The following is a 14,170-nucleotide window of genomic DNA, read 5'->3' on the forward strand; positions in this document are numbered from 1 at the left end:
ATCATGGTTTTTCTTTATGTACATCCCACATGACGGCTTTTTCTCTGATTCCCCATTGACATGTTTTGTCACTGCTTATAGGAAACAACCTGCTTCCCATTGCACGTAAAAGGGGATGAGCGATAAAATCTTGGGCTAGAGAGTATTAATTTAAGGAAACCCTGCAGGAGCTGCTACTGCGTCATTGTGATTTTCTCGACTGCAGTCGAAGATTGGGCTTGGTATTGCGAATTTTTTTAATTTACGCAAGCGCATGAGCAGCATACCCTTGACTTGATATGTCTAGTTTGTAGGGGTAGCCATTGAATCCAGTCAAAAGGGTAAGTTTAGAATGCTCCTCCCCCCCCCAAGCGCAGTAGATGATTTTTTTAAACCATGAACCATTCAGTTGGGTCTGTGCAAGGGGGGCAGAGATATGGGGAGGCAGAAAACTCTAATGGAAGGGGGAGCCAATGTGGTTTTGAGCCAGGAGTGACGTTTTCTCTAATGTATACGGACAGATCGATTTTGAAGTCGTGAAAAAAAAACCCACCTCGTTGCCACCCCCTCTCCTCAATTGTCACTGTAGCGACTTTTTCTCCCGTGTTTCAGCTCAACATTTAACTCCCTGTCCATCAAGATGATCCTATCCTCACAGCCTGGCTACGAGATAGTGGGTGGGGTGAGACGCTCGCTCGCTCACCCATATGGAAAATAAAATAAAGCCAGCTGTGCAAGGTTTTGGAGACATGCAGGGCCAGCCAGGGTGATGTTTCAAATGAAATATTCTAAGCGTCTCGCGTAACTGGTCACGGCGGCCCACTTTCCATCCGGTCGCGTGAGTGAGTTGCATAGCTCGAAACGAACCTCAGGGCAAGGATCCGTGTTCATCCCAACTAACTACTTCATTTGGCTGGGTGGCACACATAGTTGGCAAGCGTCACGCAAACTGACCTCTGAATTCTGTAATGTAAGCAACATCGCACGAACGTAGTTTCAACCTTAACACTCAGTCACACACAAGACCGTTCACCAGCTGCATTCAATTTGTGGGAGCTATTCAAAAAAATTTGTATCTTGGTTCGGTATTATAGCAAAGAAAAAAGGGAGGGACGATAGGATTCAGCGTGTATAAAATCTATTTAGCTTCAATCTTAACATTGACGTCGGCTTCTCTAGCCAACTTGACAATCTTGGACAGTTGAACAGCCTTGCTGGCAGCTTGACCAAGCTCGTCAACAGCGAAGATACGAAGACCAGAGTCGGCGATCTATACAGGGAAAACAAGTGTTATAGATACATACGTTTTGTGTGCACTCTGAGGGTTAAAAACTTACCAATTTCTTGGCCTCATTGACCTTGGTACCCTGGAGTCTGACAACAACGGGGATGTTAAGGTCGAGCTCTTGGGCAGCAGCAATGATACCTTGAGCAATGACATCGCATCTCATGATACCACCAAAGATGTTGACGAAAGCAGATGACACCTAGAGGCAAAAGAAATAAGCATGGTTGGGGAGAGGCAAATTCATATTTGCATGTGACGAACAGCAACTTACACTGGGATCGGCTGTGATAATCTCGAAGGCAGCCTTAACAGCCTCAGGGGTAGCTGAAAATGGATGGAGAGAGTGAGTAATGGAAGTTTTGCCAACCAACCCTCACTATATAAAAACTTACCACCACCACCAACATCCAAGAAGTTAGCAGGGCTGCCGCCGTTGAGCTGAATGATGTCCATGGTAGCCATGGCAAGACCAGCACCGTTGACGAGACATCCAATGGTACCATCAAGACCAATGTAGTTAAGGTTGTACTTGGCAGCAGCGATTTCACGAGAATCTTCCTGGGTAGTATCGCGAAGAGCGAAAGCCTCCTTCTGTCTGAAGTCAGCATTGTCATCGAAGTTGAGCTTGGCATCCATGCAGAGAACTGAAGGAGTGAATAAGTACCATGTATGCCCTGCTCTCTCTCTCTTTCTATGACTTACCTTGGTGGTCAGAAGTCTCGGACATGGGGTTAATCTCAACTTGAGTGGCATCCTTCTCAATGAAGAGCTTGTACAACTTCATAAAGGTATCGGCGGCTTGCTCAACACCAGTAGAGCTGAAGCCAACCTTCTTAGCAAGTTCAAGGGCTTGGTCATGGGACAAACCAGTCTTGATATCAACAGGCATGGTGATAATGGCATCGGGGTTCTCGGCAGCAACACCTTCAATGTCAACACCACCTTGGGATGAGGCAACCAAAACGGGACCAGCAGACTTGCGGTCCATGAGGATAGCAAAGTAGTATTCGCGACGAGCATACTTGCGCTCGACAACGAAGACGGAGTTACAGGGCTTGCCAGCAGCACCCGTCTGCTTGGTGATAAGCTTGTGACCGATCATCTTTTCGGCCATTTGCTTGGCCTCTTCAGGACTACATATAGGAATGAGTGTATGAGTATGGAGGTTATGCGCGCGCGTGGCAACGTTTACATAAAATTAAAACCACACGTACGAGTAAACGAGCTTGACACCTCCCTTGAAGCCATTGTCAAAGGTACCCTTTCCACGACCACCAGCAAGAACTTGGGCCTTGACAACCAAATCGTCAGTTCCAAGCTTCTGGGCGATTTCATAGGCCTCTTGAGGGGACTTGGCAACTGAACCCTTGGGGGTGTTGATGCCATAGGATCTCAACATGTCAACGGACAAGTATTCATGAATGGCAAGGAAACGCTTTTGCTGGTGCTGAGCAGAGCGAGTAGCCTAAGGAAAAAGAATGGGGGAAAGATGGGTGATGAGGGTCAGTTTACACTGAGCTAAAGACAGGGTTCAAGGACCCTGGGAAAATAAGCTGAACTTACAGAGGCGACCTTTGAAGCAAGGGCGGTGGTAGAACGCAAAGACTTGAACATTTCTGTGAAAAGATGTATGGTTAAAGATGGGACACCGGGGAGAGAAACGCGACCAATGAGGTATGGGAAAGAAGGTGTTCAGGGATGGATGGGACGTAAGGTTTCAACGTTGCCCATTTCAATATGGACCAGGGTGTCACTAGCGCGAAGTGGATGGAAACTCTCGGTCATGGAGACCGTTGGGCGTTGCGAGGACTAATGCAGTGACAGATGTGAGATCTTACCTTGAGCGAAGGATGCGAGGATGAAGCAATGCAAGATTGTTAACAAGTATTTTTTTTTCCCCTTGTTGAAACTAATGGCCAGGCTGACTGGGCGGGTTTCCAAATGGGTTGTTTTCACGCTTTGTTATCAGAAAAATAAAAAAGATAAAAATTTTCTCATTCACGCCGCCCGCCAACCAAAGCGTTAAGGCAGCTGCTGTTGAGTTTCTGGAGATGACTAGTAAAGTGTTCATGAAAAAAGAGTTGACCGTCGCTCATCCATCGTACGGCAATAAGCAGACCCGTTCAAGCATAATGGGGATTTCCATTTGTAAAGCGCTTTGTACGATAAATAGCATGCTCAGCATTGATTGGCTAGAATTTTTCCATGGGCGGTAGAGCAGCATTATGAGACATGGATGGCCATGCTGAGACCGAGCTGTTAAGAATAGAGAGACACATAAAAAGAAGTCTCATGACGGGATGATCTTCTCTTCATCTTCTTTTGCCAACCATGGACGGCTCTGATCCTGCCTTATGCAAAGAGCACCATTCAAGCTATGTTGCCCCACCACCATCATCAACACCAGCGGTCAATTCTACTCCCGTGACGTCCAGTCCGCAATCCATGCAAGAGATACCCCAACCCCCACCAGCCATGTTGCATCGAAACGCAGTGGAGATATTTCCAACATTACAATCGCATCATAATGAATCGGGTTACTCTGTCCTCACCAGTAATTCAGAAGTATCCATCCTACCTATGTACACCCCGCCTACACCCTCCACCGGTGCCATTATTAGGCCTATGACTCGGACTGAAGTGGACTTACTTCGCACTCGTTACGAAGAACACCATGCAAAATATCTTCGACATCGCAAAACCTATGTGATTGCTTTGGTAAATATCATGCAGGCCTGAAGGAAATTGGGAACAAGTATTAAGACCCGTTTTACCCAATGTAGATATTAATAGCCATAGCTGCTATGATCTTGGTGTTGGTAGCATTTATGGTTTCGTCTCCCCACATTGTGTTAGCTGTCGGGATTGTTCTAGTAGTGATGTTCGTATGCATGATTCATCGGATGACGGTCCTGAGGGATGTGGTGAGGCGAGAACGTGCGTTGTTGGATCTGCATGGAGACCCCTATAGTCCTAGTCGGCCCATCCATCGACGACAGTACCCTCTTCCCGACGACCATTTCCTGGTCATCACCGAGACTAGCCAAGGACAAGAACGTCGTACGTTGATCTCTGGACCTCCCGAGTACGACACTGCCACCGCATTCCCGCCAGCATATCTACCCAAGAACCACCAAAGTCAAGGAGAGCCAATGGAGGAAAGGACGAGTTAACTAGGGCATATCATTACCAATATGAATATAATATATATATCTCTTAAGTAATAGCAGCGATAGTGTACATGCATGTGTAGGAAAGCTATAAATTTTATTACTGGGTGCTGACAATCTACGGCCCAGACCCTTAGATATGTTTAATTAAAAGTGCTGTAAGAAAAAAAAAAATTCAAATGTCCCGTCCATCTGTGAACATGGAGTGGGGGGGGAGGTTCTCCACTATGAAAAAGAAGTAGTTTCAGCAACACGGTGACGCGCAAGCTCATTCAACCCAGCGACGACTTCTTCGAGTTGTCTACGCTTGTCTTGAGCATCCAGCTGAGCCATGATATGGGGATTTTCTCGGGCGAATTTGGCGATCTGCTGCTGATCCATGCCGTAGACTAACCGATCATCCACTTCACGGGAGAACTCAAAGAAGAATTCATTCAATAGCTCGACTTGTAGGAACATGGACGCCTAATGGAACGACGGGGATAAATGAAACCAGGTATTTAAAGTTAGCATTGGTGGGTTTCTCACGGACGCTGTTTCATCCGCCTTACCGTGTATGTGACTTTCTCAGTGACAGCAGACAGGAAGGCCTCCTGGCATTGGCTTTTGTTCTCAAGCGATCGACATCGCCGGCTTTTGAGGACAGCGAGGCGTATTTTCAGTAGCGCCAATTTGTCTCGAAGCGCAATGGCTCTTGCCGCCACAGCAATGGTGTGATCATCAAATGGTAGATCACCGCCGCCACCACTATTTTTGTTTGCTTGTGTTAACTGCTTCATTGCGGCATTTAGTTCTGATCGGTCGGCATTTTTCCACAGTGATTTGTATTCAAGGTCACAACGCTGTCGTTCCTGTTCAACCACTTGCACAGCTTGTTGAACGGCCGTCTGCCACTCCCTCTCAGACACTTCCACCTCATACTTGAAAGGCTTGATGGTGTTCTCCACTTGATCACAGGCAACGGGTTCGTGAGCCCGCAAAATCTGTTGAGCAAAGTCAATGACACCTTGTTTGGCTTGTTCGTGTTGCTGTGTACCAAACACATCCGTAGCTAGATCCTGTACAGCTTGCATGATATTGTACACCATAAGTTGCGTCGTGGTCCGTCCTACTCCACTTCGAGTGATCAAGCTCCCTGCAACATCAGGATCGGTGTCTTGCGATGTCCAGCATGTTCGTTCACACACGGTCAGCATTTCGCGGTCCATCACTTCTCGTACAATGTCACGCACACGTTGGCGATTGTATTCTTTCTCAAGTTTGGCAATGCCAAGCTTGAGTTCCTCCATGCGTCCAGCTAGATAAGATTCAGCCGATGCCGAGCGGCCGTCGTAATCCACTTTGAACGAGTATTGTGCTTCCTCCAGTGTTTTGCTAGCATCGCGGGCAATGTCAAATAGTATAGGCGTAATGTATTGTTCAAGTTGATGGGCTATTTGCCGTCGTGGGGTATATGCGTCATTGACATCGATCACAACACTCCGACGACCCAGTGGGTCGATGGTCTGTTGTGAGGCATAGTCCGTGGCGATAATCAAAGCATCAGGATCAATGAGCGTTGCTACCGTCGAATCATTCGCTAGCACCACTAGGTGCATGCTGGGATATTTAGCGTTGGATACCGTGATGTGGGGTGGTGATTTCTCCGAAGACGAATGAAACAATTCTGGATGCTTTCCTGCTTCTGCTACGGGTACTCGAGTACTTTGGTCAAGTACGATCATGTTGTCCTTGATTTCAGGGTCGTATTCAATTGTGACATGGACTAATCCTGGTGCCTTGCTGGCAACGTCACCACCTTCTGTATCGTCTGATGCCCTATAACGAAGAGCGCAATGCAGGATGGATCAATACCATTTGCACCTACGTAGCAGTAGCCATGACTATCTATTTAAATTACTTACTCTGGCAGCTCAAGACCAACGAGGTAACTTAGAACTCTGTGGGCATGAGGTCCAATGACAGCAATGGGAGGAAGCGCCAAAGTCTTTTGAGCCTTTTGAGAATCAAATCCATCCAGTTTCGAAAGCAGTGATTCGGCCTCGCTTAGCTTTTGCGCGAACTCTGCTAGTTCATCTTGATGCATTCGCAGCACAATCTTCTTTGCCGCGCGTTCTTCAGACGTGATAGCTTCCCGTACATCTTCCGATAGTTTGGCTGATTCCTTGCCAGAGCTTTCCAACAAGTCTTTGAGAAACGACGGCATGTGAATATTGCCTGTAATGGATTGCACTCCAGAATACAATTTCTCCAATTCCTCTTCCACCTTGCTCATGAGATCAGAGCCTTTCTCCTTATATTCTAATGACGAGGTATTTTAATTTATGTAGCCTTACGATCACTGTAAGGGCAAACAAGGACTACCTTCGATTTTATGGTTCACATAGGCAACACCGCCTGCAGCGGCTCCGACTAGGACGACAGGAACTCTTGTTGCAGTGACAAACAATCGGCCAATGGAAAACGGCCGGGTCTGCAGCGCGAGCATTGGCTGTCGTGGGGCGATTATGCGGGGCCGTGCATAAGCGCTCAGCAGAGGCCGCGTGGTCAAGTTGCGAGAGAACTGCGCGAGTCTAGGTTTCGGAGATATGTGTGGTGGTCGATGGACTAGCTGTCGTCTGGCCTGTGCTAGCAATAGCTTTGACGCCATTGCTGCCAAGGTATTAAAAAAGCAGGGAATGAACAGACGCTGGAAACAGGCAGGTTTGTGTGCTGGTGAAAACTGAGTCCTTCAGTCACGGGATCACGATGAGGTAACGTCCCAGCTCGTATTCTGCAAACGATTGTCGGCTCTAGAGCAGATAGTGCAGAACAAAACAATGGCAAAGATCGATCTTGGGATGAAGCGCGATAATACAAGCTTTGTTGCAGTGGAACACATCACGTTTGAACAAACATCCCACGTCTTTCGCTGTTTTTGGTGAAATTCTTTATGATTTTTTTTATAAGTAAAAAAATGTTCTACAGGATGTGTTTTTAATGAAAGATACTTTAAACGGTAGCTTCAAAGACCTTGGGGGCAGCCTAAAATAGCGTGAAATGTCAGCTTATGGTTACAACGTCAACGGCGTGATGTAGGGAAATACTTACGCAGACATCGGCGCAGTGCATGAAGTGGAAGAACTCTTCTATGCCTAATGAAATGGAATACATCAATATAACATATACCACACTTTCAGTTAATATACGCAGTTACTTACAGTCCTCATGGGAACCGTTCTCAACACGTTCTGCGCATTCTTCCAAATGATGCTTGAGGCTGGCGCACTCCTTGGAGTTACCGCATTCTGTGAGGAAAGGGTGATATTAGATTGAATGTTAAACAGAAGATAGCAGGTGAAAAGCGGTATGTAGAAAAATGGTCGCTAGACACTACTGAAAAGCCAAGTGTGTCGAGGTGATTGTCGATGGGGCAGCTAATGGCCTGAAACGAGTGCCAATGGCGGGTGCAACCGATGGTCGTTGTCGGATGATGTTTCACGAAACACACGTACTTTCATACGTGTGTTTTTCGTCTATCCCTCGCGGGTTCCAAGTCAATTTAGGTGTCACAATTACCTTCCATGATAGCTTCCTTGGGATCCTCTGGCTCCTCCTCTTCTACTTCCTCGACGGGCTCTTCGGGTTGCTCTTCATGCTGCTCTTCTTCAGCATAGACAGTTGGGAGGAGGGAGGACAACAGATCAGCAAGAGCCATTTGTAATGTAATTAAATGTCAAGCACAACGGAATTCAAGATTGTCTTGTTATGACCCTGGAAAATCAGCCGCACGAAATTCTGCCTGCGTCATCGAATGTGACTGCTGCCTGAGAACCTCTTGTCCAGCTTTCTGTCGTTGCTTGAAAATTGGAGACTCCTTCTTGACCTGCGAGACTGGCTTCTATGAAAGTAACAAGCATGTCTTGAGCAGTTTCTTCAATTCATTTTTGTGCAGTCCTTTGGAACCATGTTGTTTTGATCAAACGTGTTCTCATTGTCTCTGATGTTTTGGAAAACCCTGTGAACTACTTATTATAACAACAATCTACATTGAACTATCCAAGAACAATGAATGTCTCGATACTTGGACATACCTTGAGCTCCAAAATTTCAACCACATTCTTCATATTATTCCAAAGTTACTGAATACATCGGAATTGCATGGCGGGATTCTTACTCACTGCATCACAAATGGTAATATGTTCTCCATGAAAGGTTTTTTCGACAATTTTCGAGCTGCCAACATTTAGCTTTTTGACCCCACAAATCTCAAAAATAAGTGTCGATAGAATGCGAACATACCTACCAAATGATAGAAACCATTCAATAATCGGCTATACATGTTTATTGTGACTATCCTCCAAGACAGCAGGAGATGAATTGTCGATATCTACAGGAGCACGAAGATACCATGATGAGCCACTTTTCTGCCCGACGACAGGCACACGAAAGCTGCGATAGCCAAAACGTGAAAAGATCATTGCAAACAATAAAGTAGTATCAATTTAACTTTAGGTGTAGAAGCGGAGTCGGGCCGCGTTCAGAACTTATCTCAGCTGTAAAAGAGCAATCATTTTATCACATGAGTTCGTCATTTCGACCTTATGGGCTAATAATACATTGCTTTGGTTTATTGGAATATGAGTTGCTACTATCATTCATTTAATTACAGTTTATCCAAACAAAAGACCGCCATTCGTGTTGAGAACATCACCGGTGATGCGTTGACTGGCAGGACTAGCAAGGAAGAGAATGACACCGACCATATCCTCGACCGACGAAAAGTCTTTGTATGGGGCTTTCTGAAGATTTTCTTTCAAACCAGCACGAACTTCATCGGGTAGTGCAAGAAACATGTCGGTAGTCACTGGTCCAGGTGAGATGGTGTTGCTAGTGATGTTCTTGGGGCCGAGCTCCTGAGCCCAGACACGAGACAAAGATTCAAGTGCTGCCTTAGATGCAGAATAGATGGATAAACCAGGCAGACCATTTCTTGCCGCTACAGAAGAGACATTGATAACGCGTCCAAAGTCTTGAAGATGAGGAGTACTTTCTTTGATTAATAGAATGGGTCCGCGTACATTGACTTTGTATACATTGTCAGCGCTCTCGGCATCAGCCTGATCGATGGTTTGCATCAAGGATACAGCAGCGTTATTCACAATGATATCAATTTTGCCAAACGCTTTGATGGTCTCATCCACAATTTTTTTGGGTCCAAGTTCATCGCCTACATCCGCTTGAACGGCAATAGCTTGTCCTCCATTATCCTTGATCTGCTTGACTAGATTTGTAGCCCGGTCTTCAGATGCGGTATAGTTGATAACAACATAAGCGCCTTGCTCAGCAAAAGCTTTGACAACGCCTTCGCCAATGCCTCGTGTTCCGCCAGTGACAATGGCAACTTTGCCTTGAAGTGTTTTAGCAGCCATGATTGAGAGATAAATGTGAGAAGTGTGAAGGTATTGGTTTGTTAACTGAAAGGAAGACAAAATTCTCTCTATATATACAGAATTAAAGCTAGATGACCTCCTGGATCATTAATAATGTTTGAGATGGCTTCTGTAAACATCCATGGAGTAGCACATACCTGATCTGTATGCATTACTGGAACGTTCGATGAAAGGTTTTGTCAGCGGAAGGTGATAGTGTTAATTTGCTGAATTGACTAAGCACGGCCCGGACATTTGATATCCGAGAAATTTTTGGTTGCATGTTATCGTGCCTCAAAGGGGAAATATTACCACCAGCATCATCCTACTGTAGGCATTTCTAATCGCTTCGTCTTTATCTACCATACAGTAATGAGTTGACATCGCATCAAGAGCGTGCTTATTATTACTGGAGCATCGATCGTTCCTGAGCACAAACGGATTGCAGGAAGCATTTATCACCACATCATAAACCACACCTCCGTTCTTTATCAACAAAAACTCGTTACGGTGGAGATCAGAAAACATTATGAGGGTATTATTATTTTGGCTGAGCTCTAGCATACTCTACGAACTATGAGGTACCACAAATATAGGCTGATTAATATATCGCCTGTTAGGATGGATCCATTGAAGAAAAAACTTACTTCATCAATTAACACAGGCCATGCACCTTCCGCATCATGATTACTGAGTTCAGTATCGGCTTGCTTGGAGAAATCCAAAAGCTGCAACGTATGATCCAGGTGGTATGAGACAACATTATAATAAGCGATACCCCATCGTGGGTGGTAAAATCATTCAATAGGTATCAAACTTACCAAATTCCATGTATCTCTAGATATAGCTTTACCGTGTTGTTCCTATATAGTCTGACCGAGTTAGCCAATGCAGGCATATTTACTGCCATGCCGTACCTGAACCACACTGACACCGAGCTTACCTCAATGAATTTAATCCACAAGTCCAAATGTTCAAATCGACCCTGAAGTAACAATCGCCACAACTCAACCGCCGCCTCGAGAGCTAAAATTTATAAAGTAAGACGACAGTGTAATAACCTTAGATAAGAACGCGTACTTACAAAGACTCTTCTGACCGGCTTGTTTGCCAAACTTAAAGGCGTAAAGGTAAATCTCCTTAAAATGAGCTTCGTCGTCATCCATCCACTGCCTGAAGGTTGATATGGCATTCTTCATTTTATCAAGGGTATCACATCGTAATTTGAGCCAGCCTTCTACAAAGCCAGATTGGGTAAATTCAGCCATCCTCTCGGAACCAAGATGATGGGATAGCACGAGGAATTCAATTTGAGTGGGCTCCAGTCCCAAATCTTCACAGAACTGCATTGTGCCGTCTATGCCGATGATGTCCTGGTCATCGTCTGGAAGCGATGCCATGAAGGCGGATGGTTAGTCAAACTTGACACACCCACCGGAGAGTGTGGGTCGCTTACCTTTATACTTTTCAAAAATGCTATGTAGCTGCCGAACGTCACAGGTTTCCTTAGATACAAACAGAGCCTCTTTGCCGTTTGCGTCAAAAAATGAGTTGACAGCAGTTTCCAAACTCCAGTTTGTTTTTCGCAGCCGCCGTATGGCTTCTTTATCACTATGGAGGAGAATGAGACAGAATGATCGACGCAAAGGTGAGTAAATTTTGACTTACCTCACCGAGGTGAATGCAATGAATTGTTGTACTTTCTCCAGTTGAGATGCTTTCAATCCAGCCTTATGAAGAGCATGCATTAGTTAGATGAGATGGAGGCGAATGGAATGGGGAGTTGTCATGATTATTTTTTTTACCAAAGGCGATGACATGATTTATAGCGAGTGGAGGACGAATGGGCGAGATAATTTTGGGCCTTCAGCGCTTGGGGGGAGATTATTTTGCCAAAAAAGGCAAATCTTGCCATGGTCAGTCTTGCGATTGCTTCTCAACTATTCGATATTGAATAACCAATTTTTGAGGCGTTTCATTCAAAAGCATCCTCTCAAGCGGTTCATCATGAGCACGGTTCAGAAGGTAGAAGACACCAAAGCAAACAAGCCAATTCATATGCAGCTGCGTCAGCCAAGAGGCTCGCTCTTCAACTCAGCCAATAATTTTTTTCACAGCAGGCGACTTTATTTTTATTTTCTTGTCGAGTTGATTCGTCCCCCCCCCCACACTCAAGCACCACACCCTTTTCCCCTTTTCCTCTGATTCTTGTTACTGTGTGTCATGCATTGTACGTGAACAGACCCTTCTTCCTACTTCCAATCCACGCAAACTCTCGTCGTCATCTGAGAATCATCTAGCCTGTCATGCTCGTTGCCATTGTGATGTTAAGTGCATCCTGGCTGCCGAGTCTCATCACAGCTCAGCAGTGTATGAATCTACAATCGTCACAGGCATGTCCAGCGTATCAGCAATACTATGTTAATATACCAGCCAATACTACAAACTACCCATGGCTTGCCACGGTCAGTGATGTGCCTGGATTTGATCAGGCACTGGTTCAATACGCCAATTCCACCCAAAACTATCTACAATTACTAGGATGTACCAACGGAGCCTATCCAACCTATATCCCGTACGCACGTTATTCACTCTCCATGTTGTGCGAACAAATCATTCAAGATTCTCAAGAATGCAACGCTGTAAACAATTTATATCCCGGCCCTCTGTGCTCAGACACCTGCATGTCCTACGTTGCCAGTGTGGCGCAGATCACATCTAATACCAGTCTATGTCAACCAAGCGACCTTCGTACCTCGGAGCTGGCGGATTTAACGAATCGATGCTCCACTTGGGATGGTTACAATGGCACTACGGCCAGAGGGTGTATTAGTGGAAGTGCAAATGAGCCATTGAATTGTGGTAAGTTTTTGTCAGGTTAGATACGGTCAGACAATGTTAGGGTTCCCCATCGGGGGGTCCGTCAACCGGTTGAATCGAAAGACAGCGAAACGTAGATTATGCAAACCCACAGCCTTACATGTGGCTGATATTGTTTTCCTTCTTTTCCATCAGGCTTTCAAAATGACACGGCCACTGCTTGCGAATTCTGTCAAGAAAACAGCAGTAACTCATGCTGCCAATCCATCGTGGGATGTAACTACCACCATGGTTTATCAGCAGGCGCCATTGCTGGTATTGTCATTGGATGTGTGGCGGCTGTCACCGCGGCGGTGTTAATCTATTTTTGCTTTTGCCGCCGACCAAGGCGATTTCAAAAGGAGTTTCCTCCATACGTACCACCCCAATTCCAAAATCGGCATCAACGGTCCTTCAATGTTCTACGATCGGGTAGCAAGCAATCGTTGGTCGCCAGTTCTCCCTACGACCCTCAAACCGTCAGTACATCTTCCGTCCTACCAGAAGATACCACGCCGTTTACCCATGAAATAGAGGAGTTTTATGTCGCCGTTCATCCTTATCCACCTCAAATTGTGGATGAACTGGAACTTCATGTGGGCGATGTGGTATGCTTAGCCATGATCTTTGACGATGGATGGGGTCTTGGCTTCAATGTAAATACGGGTCTAAAAGGAGCCTTCCCATTGGTATGCGTGACGCCGGCGTCGCGTGAAGTTTTAGAGCAAGTGCTAATGGGAGAGGAAGAGGATACACAAGTTATGCATCATGTTAATAGCCACCGAAACGATGATACTTATTCCGACGCCGCAGCATATGGAAGTTACATGCTTCATCAGAACACCTTACCTTTAAGTCACAGTGAGAAACGAGTGTCTCAAGATAAACTGGAACTTAACATGGAACGTATCCGTGAAACGCTTAGACGTTCCATGAGTCTATCTCAGCATTCATCCCGACCTGTATCCTCGCAAACGTTGGCCTCCTCCTTGTCACATAGCAACACCATCCCCAAACGAACTGCTAGTATGCGATCCGCTCATACCAATCCTGGCAGTGCTCCAACGACACCCACCTCCCCCAATTCACCCATGTTTGGTATGACTCCATTATCCAACGCCTTACTGCGTTCAAGAAACTATCAACAAGATGATGATACCTATGAAATGCTCAACCAACATCGTCAACGCAACGGTAGTGTTGGAAGTAACAGCTGGATGCAATCTAGTTGAGATATACTAAAATAGTCCCCCCATAATAATAATAAAAATAAAAAATGAATTTGAAGGCATGGTCAGAGCCAAAACACATCCTTTGTCCTTGTATCTCGGATTTTTTATCTTTGGCCAATAGTGTTCATGTAATTTTCTCTTCCTACCAAGCGTTCGAGTCTTTAGGAATGTAAATGATATCATATACAACATTTTTAGTGCAGAAAGTGTCTCATTGGCTCCGCGCACGTA

At 45.5% G+C, this 14,170-nt stretch overlaps 6 protein-coding genes across 6 annotated transcripts; 2 read left to right on the forward strand and 4 right to left on the reverse strand.

The window, feature by feature from the left end:
* Positions 1 to 1,045: 1,045 nt before the first annotated feature.
* Positions 1,046 to 3,176, reverse strand: K450DRAFT_241987 (uncharacterized protein). Its single transcript, XM_051589178.1, has 8 exons — positions 3,106 to 3,176; positions 2,840 to 2,883; positions 2,482 to 2,732; positions 1,970 to 2,400; positions 1,660 to 1,911; positions 1,539 to 1,591; positions 1,317 to 1,466; positions 1,046 to 1,249 (listed from the first exon to the last, which is right to left on the reverse strand). The coding sequence occupies exons 2-8, from the start codon at positions 2,879 to 2,881 to the stop codon at positions 1,118 to 1,120; spliced, it is 1,311 nt and encodes a 436-aa protein (XP_051444409.1). The 5' UTR covers positions 2,882 to 2,883; positions 3,106 to 3,176; the 3' UTR covers positions 1,046 to 1,117.
* A 417-nt stretch (positions 3,177 to 3,593) lies between these two features.
* K450DRAFT_241993 (uncharacterized protein) lies at positions 3,594 to 4,906 on the forward strand. The gene is made up of 2 exons (XM_051589179.1): positions 3,594 to 3,985; positions 4,051 to 4,906. The coding sequence occupies exons 1-2, from the start codon at positions 3,599 to 3,601 to the stop codon at positions 4,438 to 4,440; spliced, it is 777 nt and encodes a 258-aa protein (XP_051444410.1). The 5' UTR covers positions 3,594 to 3,598; the 3' UTR covers positions 4,441 to 4,906.
* On the reverse strand, positions 4,335 to 7,196 carry K450DRAFT_241995 (uncharacterized protein). The gene is made up of 4 exons (XM_051589180.1): positions 6,802 to 7,196; positions 6,342 to 6,738; positions 4,989 to 6,255; positions 4,335 to 4,902 (listed from the first exon to the last, which is right to left on the reverse strand). The coding sequence occupies exons 1-4, from the start codon at positions 7,085 to 7,087 to the stop codon at positions 4,663 to 4,665; spliced, it is 2,190 nt and encodes a 729-aa protein (XP_051444411.1). The 5' UTR covers positions 7,088 to 7,196; the 3' UTR covers positions 4,335 to 4,662.
* A 45-nt stretch (positions 7,197 to 7,241) lies between these two features.
* Positions 7,242 to 8,226, reverse strand: K450DRAFT_242002 (uncharacterized protein). The gene is made up of 4 exons (XM_051589181.1): positions 7,996 to 8,226; positions 7,638 to 7,724; positions 7,528 to 7,571; positions 7,242 to 7,461 (listed from the first exon to the last, which is right to left on the reverse strand). The coding sequence occupies exons 1-4, from the start codon at positions 8,132 to 8,134 to the stop codon at positions 7,429 to 7,431; spliced, it is 303 nt and encodes a 100-aa protein (XP_051444412.1). The 5' UTR covers positions 8,135 to 8,226; the 3' UTR covers positions 7,242 to 7,428.
* Positions 8,227 to 10,302: 2,076 nt separating this feature from the next.
* K450DRAFT_242008 (uncharacterized protein) lies at positions 10,303 to 11,614 on the reverse strand. The gene is made up of 7 exons (XM_051589182.1): positions 11,517 to 11,614; positions 11,305 to 11,459; positions 10,933 to 11,232; positions 10,792 to 10,874; positions 10,670 to 10,711; positions 10,496 to 10,576; positions 10,303 to 10,422 (listed from the first exon to the last, which is right to left on the reverse strand). The coding sequence occupies exons 1-7, from the start codon at positions 11,594 to 11,596 to the stop codon at positions 10,390 to 10,392; spliced, it is 774 nt and encodes a 257-aa protein (XP_051444413.1). The 5' UTR covers positions 11,597 to 11,614; the 3' UTR covers positions 10,303 to 10,389.
* A 376-nt stretch (positions 11,615 to 11,990) lies between these two features.
* On the forward strand, positions 11,991 to 14,017 carry K450DRAFT_242017 (uncharacterized protein). Its single transcript, XM_051589183.1, has 2 exons — positions 11,991 to 12,710; positions 12,864 to 14,017. The coding sequence occupies exons 1-2, from the start codon at positions 12,155 to 12,157 to the stop codon at positions 13,937 to 13,939; spliced, it is 1,632 nt and encodes a 543-aa protein (XP_051444414.1). The 5' UTR covers positions 11,991 to 12,154; the 3' UTR covers positions 13,940 to 14,017.
* Positions 14,018 to 14,170: the final 153 nt, after the last annotated feature.

The sequence above is a fragment of the Umbelopsis ramanniana genome, assembly GCF_025399195.1.
Source record: "Umbelopsis ramanniana AG unplaced genomic scaffold K450scaffold_29, whole genome shotgun sequence".
In the NCBI taxonomy this organism is placed as follows: Eukaryota; Fungi; Mucoromycota; class Umbelopsidomycetes; order Umbelopsidales; family Umbelopsidaceae; genus Umbelopsis; species Umbelopsis ramanniana.

Excerpts from the sequence above, each read along its gene's own strand:
- K450DRAFT_241995 (XM_051589180.1), bottom strand. The coding sequence starts at position 7,087 with ATGGCGTCAAAGCTATTGCTAGCACAGGCCAGACGACAGCTAGTCCAT. Across the intron at positions 6,739-6,801 it reads TGTGAACCATAAAATCGAAG|AATATAAGGAGAAAGGCTCT; the intron begins GTAGTCCTTGTT and ends CCTCGTCATTAG. Across the intron at positions 4,903-4,988 it reads CTGAGAAAGTCACATACACG|GCGTCCATGTTCCTACAAGT; the intron begins GTAAGGCGGATG and ends TCGTTCCATTAG.
- K450DRAFT_241987 (XM_051589178.1), bottom strand. The coding sequence starts at position 2,881 with ATGTTCAAGTCTTTGCGTTCTACCACCGCCCTTGCTTCAAAG. Across the intron at positions 2,733-2,839 it reads CCACCGCCCTTGCTTCAAAG|GCTACTCGCTCTGCTCAGCA; the intron begins GTCGCCTCTGTA and ends CTTTTTCCTTAG. Across the intron at positions 1,467-1,538 it reads TTATCACAGCCGATCCCAGT|GTGTCATCTGCTTTCGTCAA; the intron begins GTAAGTTGCTGT and ends TTTTGCCTCTAG.
- K450DRAFT_242002 (XM_051589181.1), bottom strand. The coding sequence starts at position 8,134 with ATGGCTCTTGCTGATCTGTTGTCCTCCCTCCTCCCAACTGTCTATGCT. Across the intron at positions 7,725-7,995 it reads CAAGGAAGCTATCATGGAAG|AATGCGGTAACTCCAAGGAG; the intron begins GTAATTGTGACA and ends CTTTCCTCACAG. Across the intron at positions 7,462-7,527 it reads TGCACTGCGCCGATGTCTGC|GCTGCCCCCAAGGTCTTTGA; the intron begins GTAAGTATTTCC and ends ACGCTATTTTAG.
- K450DRAFT_242008 (XM_051589182.1), bottom strand. The coding sequence starts at position 11,596 with ATGCATGCTCTTCATAAGGCTGGATTGAAAGCATCTCAACTGGAGAAA. Across the intron at positions 11,233-11,304 it reads CATTTTTGAAAAGTATAAAG|ACGATGACCAGGACATCATC; the intron begins GTAAGCGACCCA and ends CATCGCTTCCAG. Across the intron at positions 10,423-10,495 it reads GGCCTGTGTTAATTGATGAA|TTCGTAGAGTATGCTAGAGC; the intron begins GTAAGTTTTTTC and ends GGTACCTCATAG.
- K450DRAFT_241993 (XM_051589179.1), top strand. The coding sequence starts at position 3,599 with ATGGACGGCTCTGATCCTGCCTTATGCAAAGAGCACCATTCAAGCTAT. Across the intron at positions 3,986-4,050 it reads AAACCTATGTGATTGCTTTG|ATATTAATAGCCATAGCTGC; the intron begins GTAAATATCATG and ends TACCCAATGTAG.
- K450DRAFT_242017 (XM_051589183.1), top strand. The coding sequence starts at position 12,155 with ATGCTCGTTGCCATTGTGATGTTAAGTGCATCCTGGCTGCCGAGTCTC. Across the intron at positions 12,711-12,863 it reads AAATGAGCCATTGAATTGTG|GCTTTCAAAATGACACGGCC; the intron begins GTAAGTTTTTGT and ends CTTTTCCATCAG.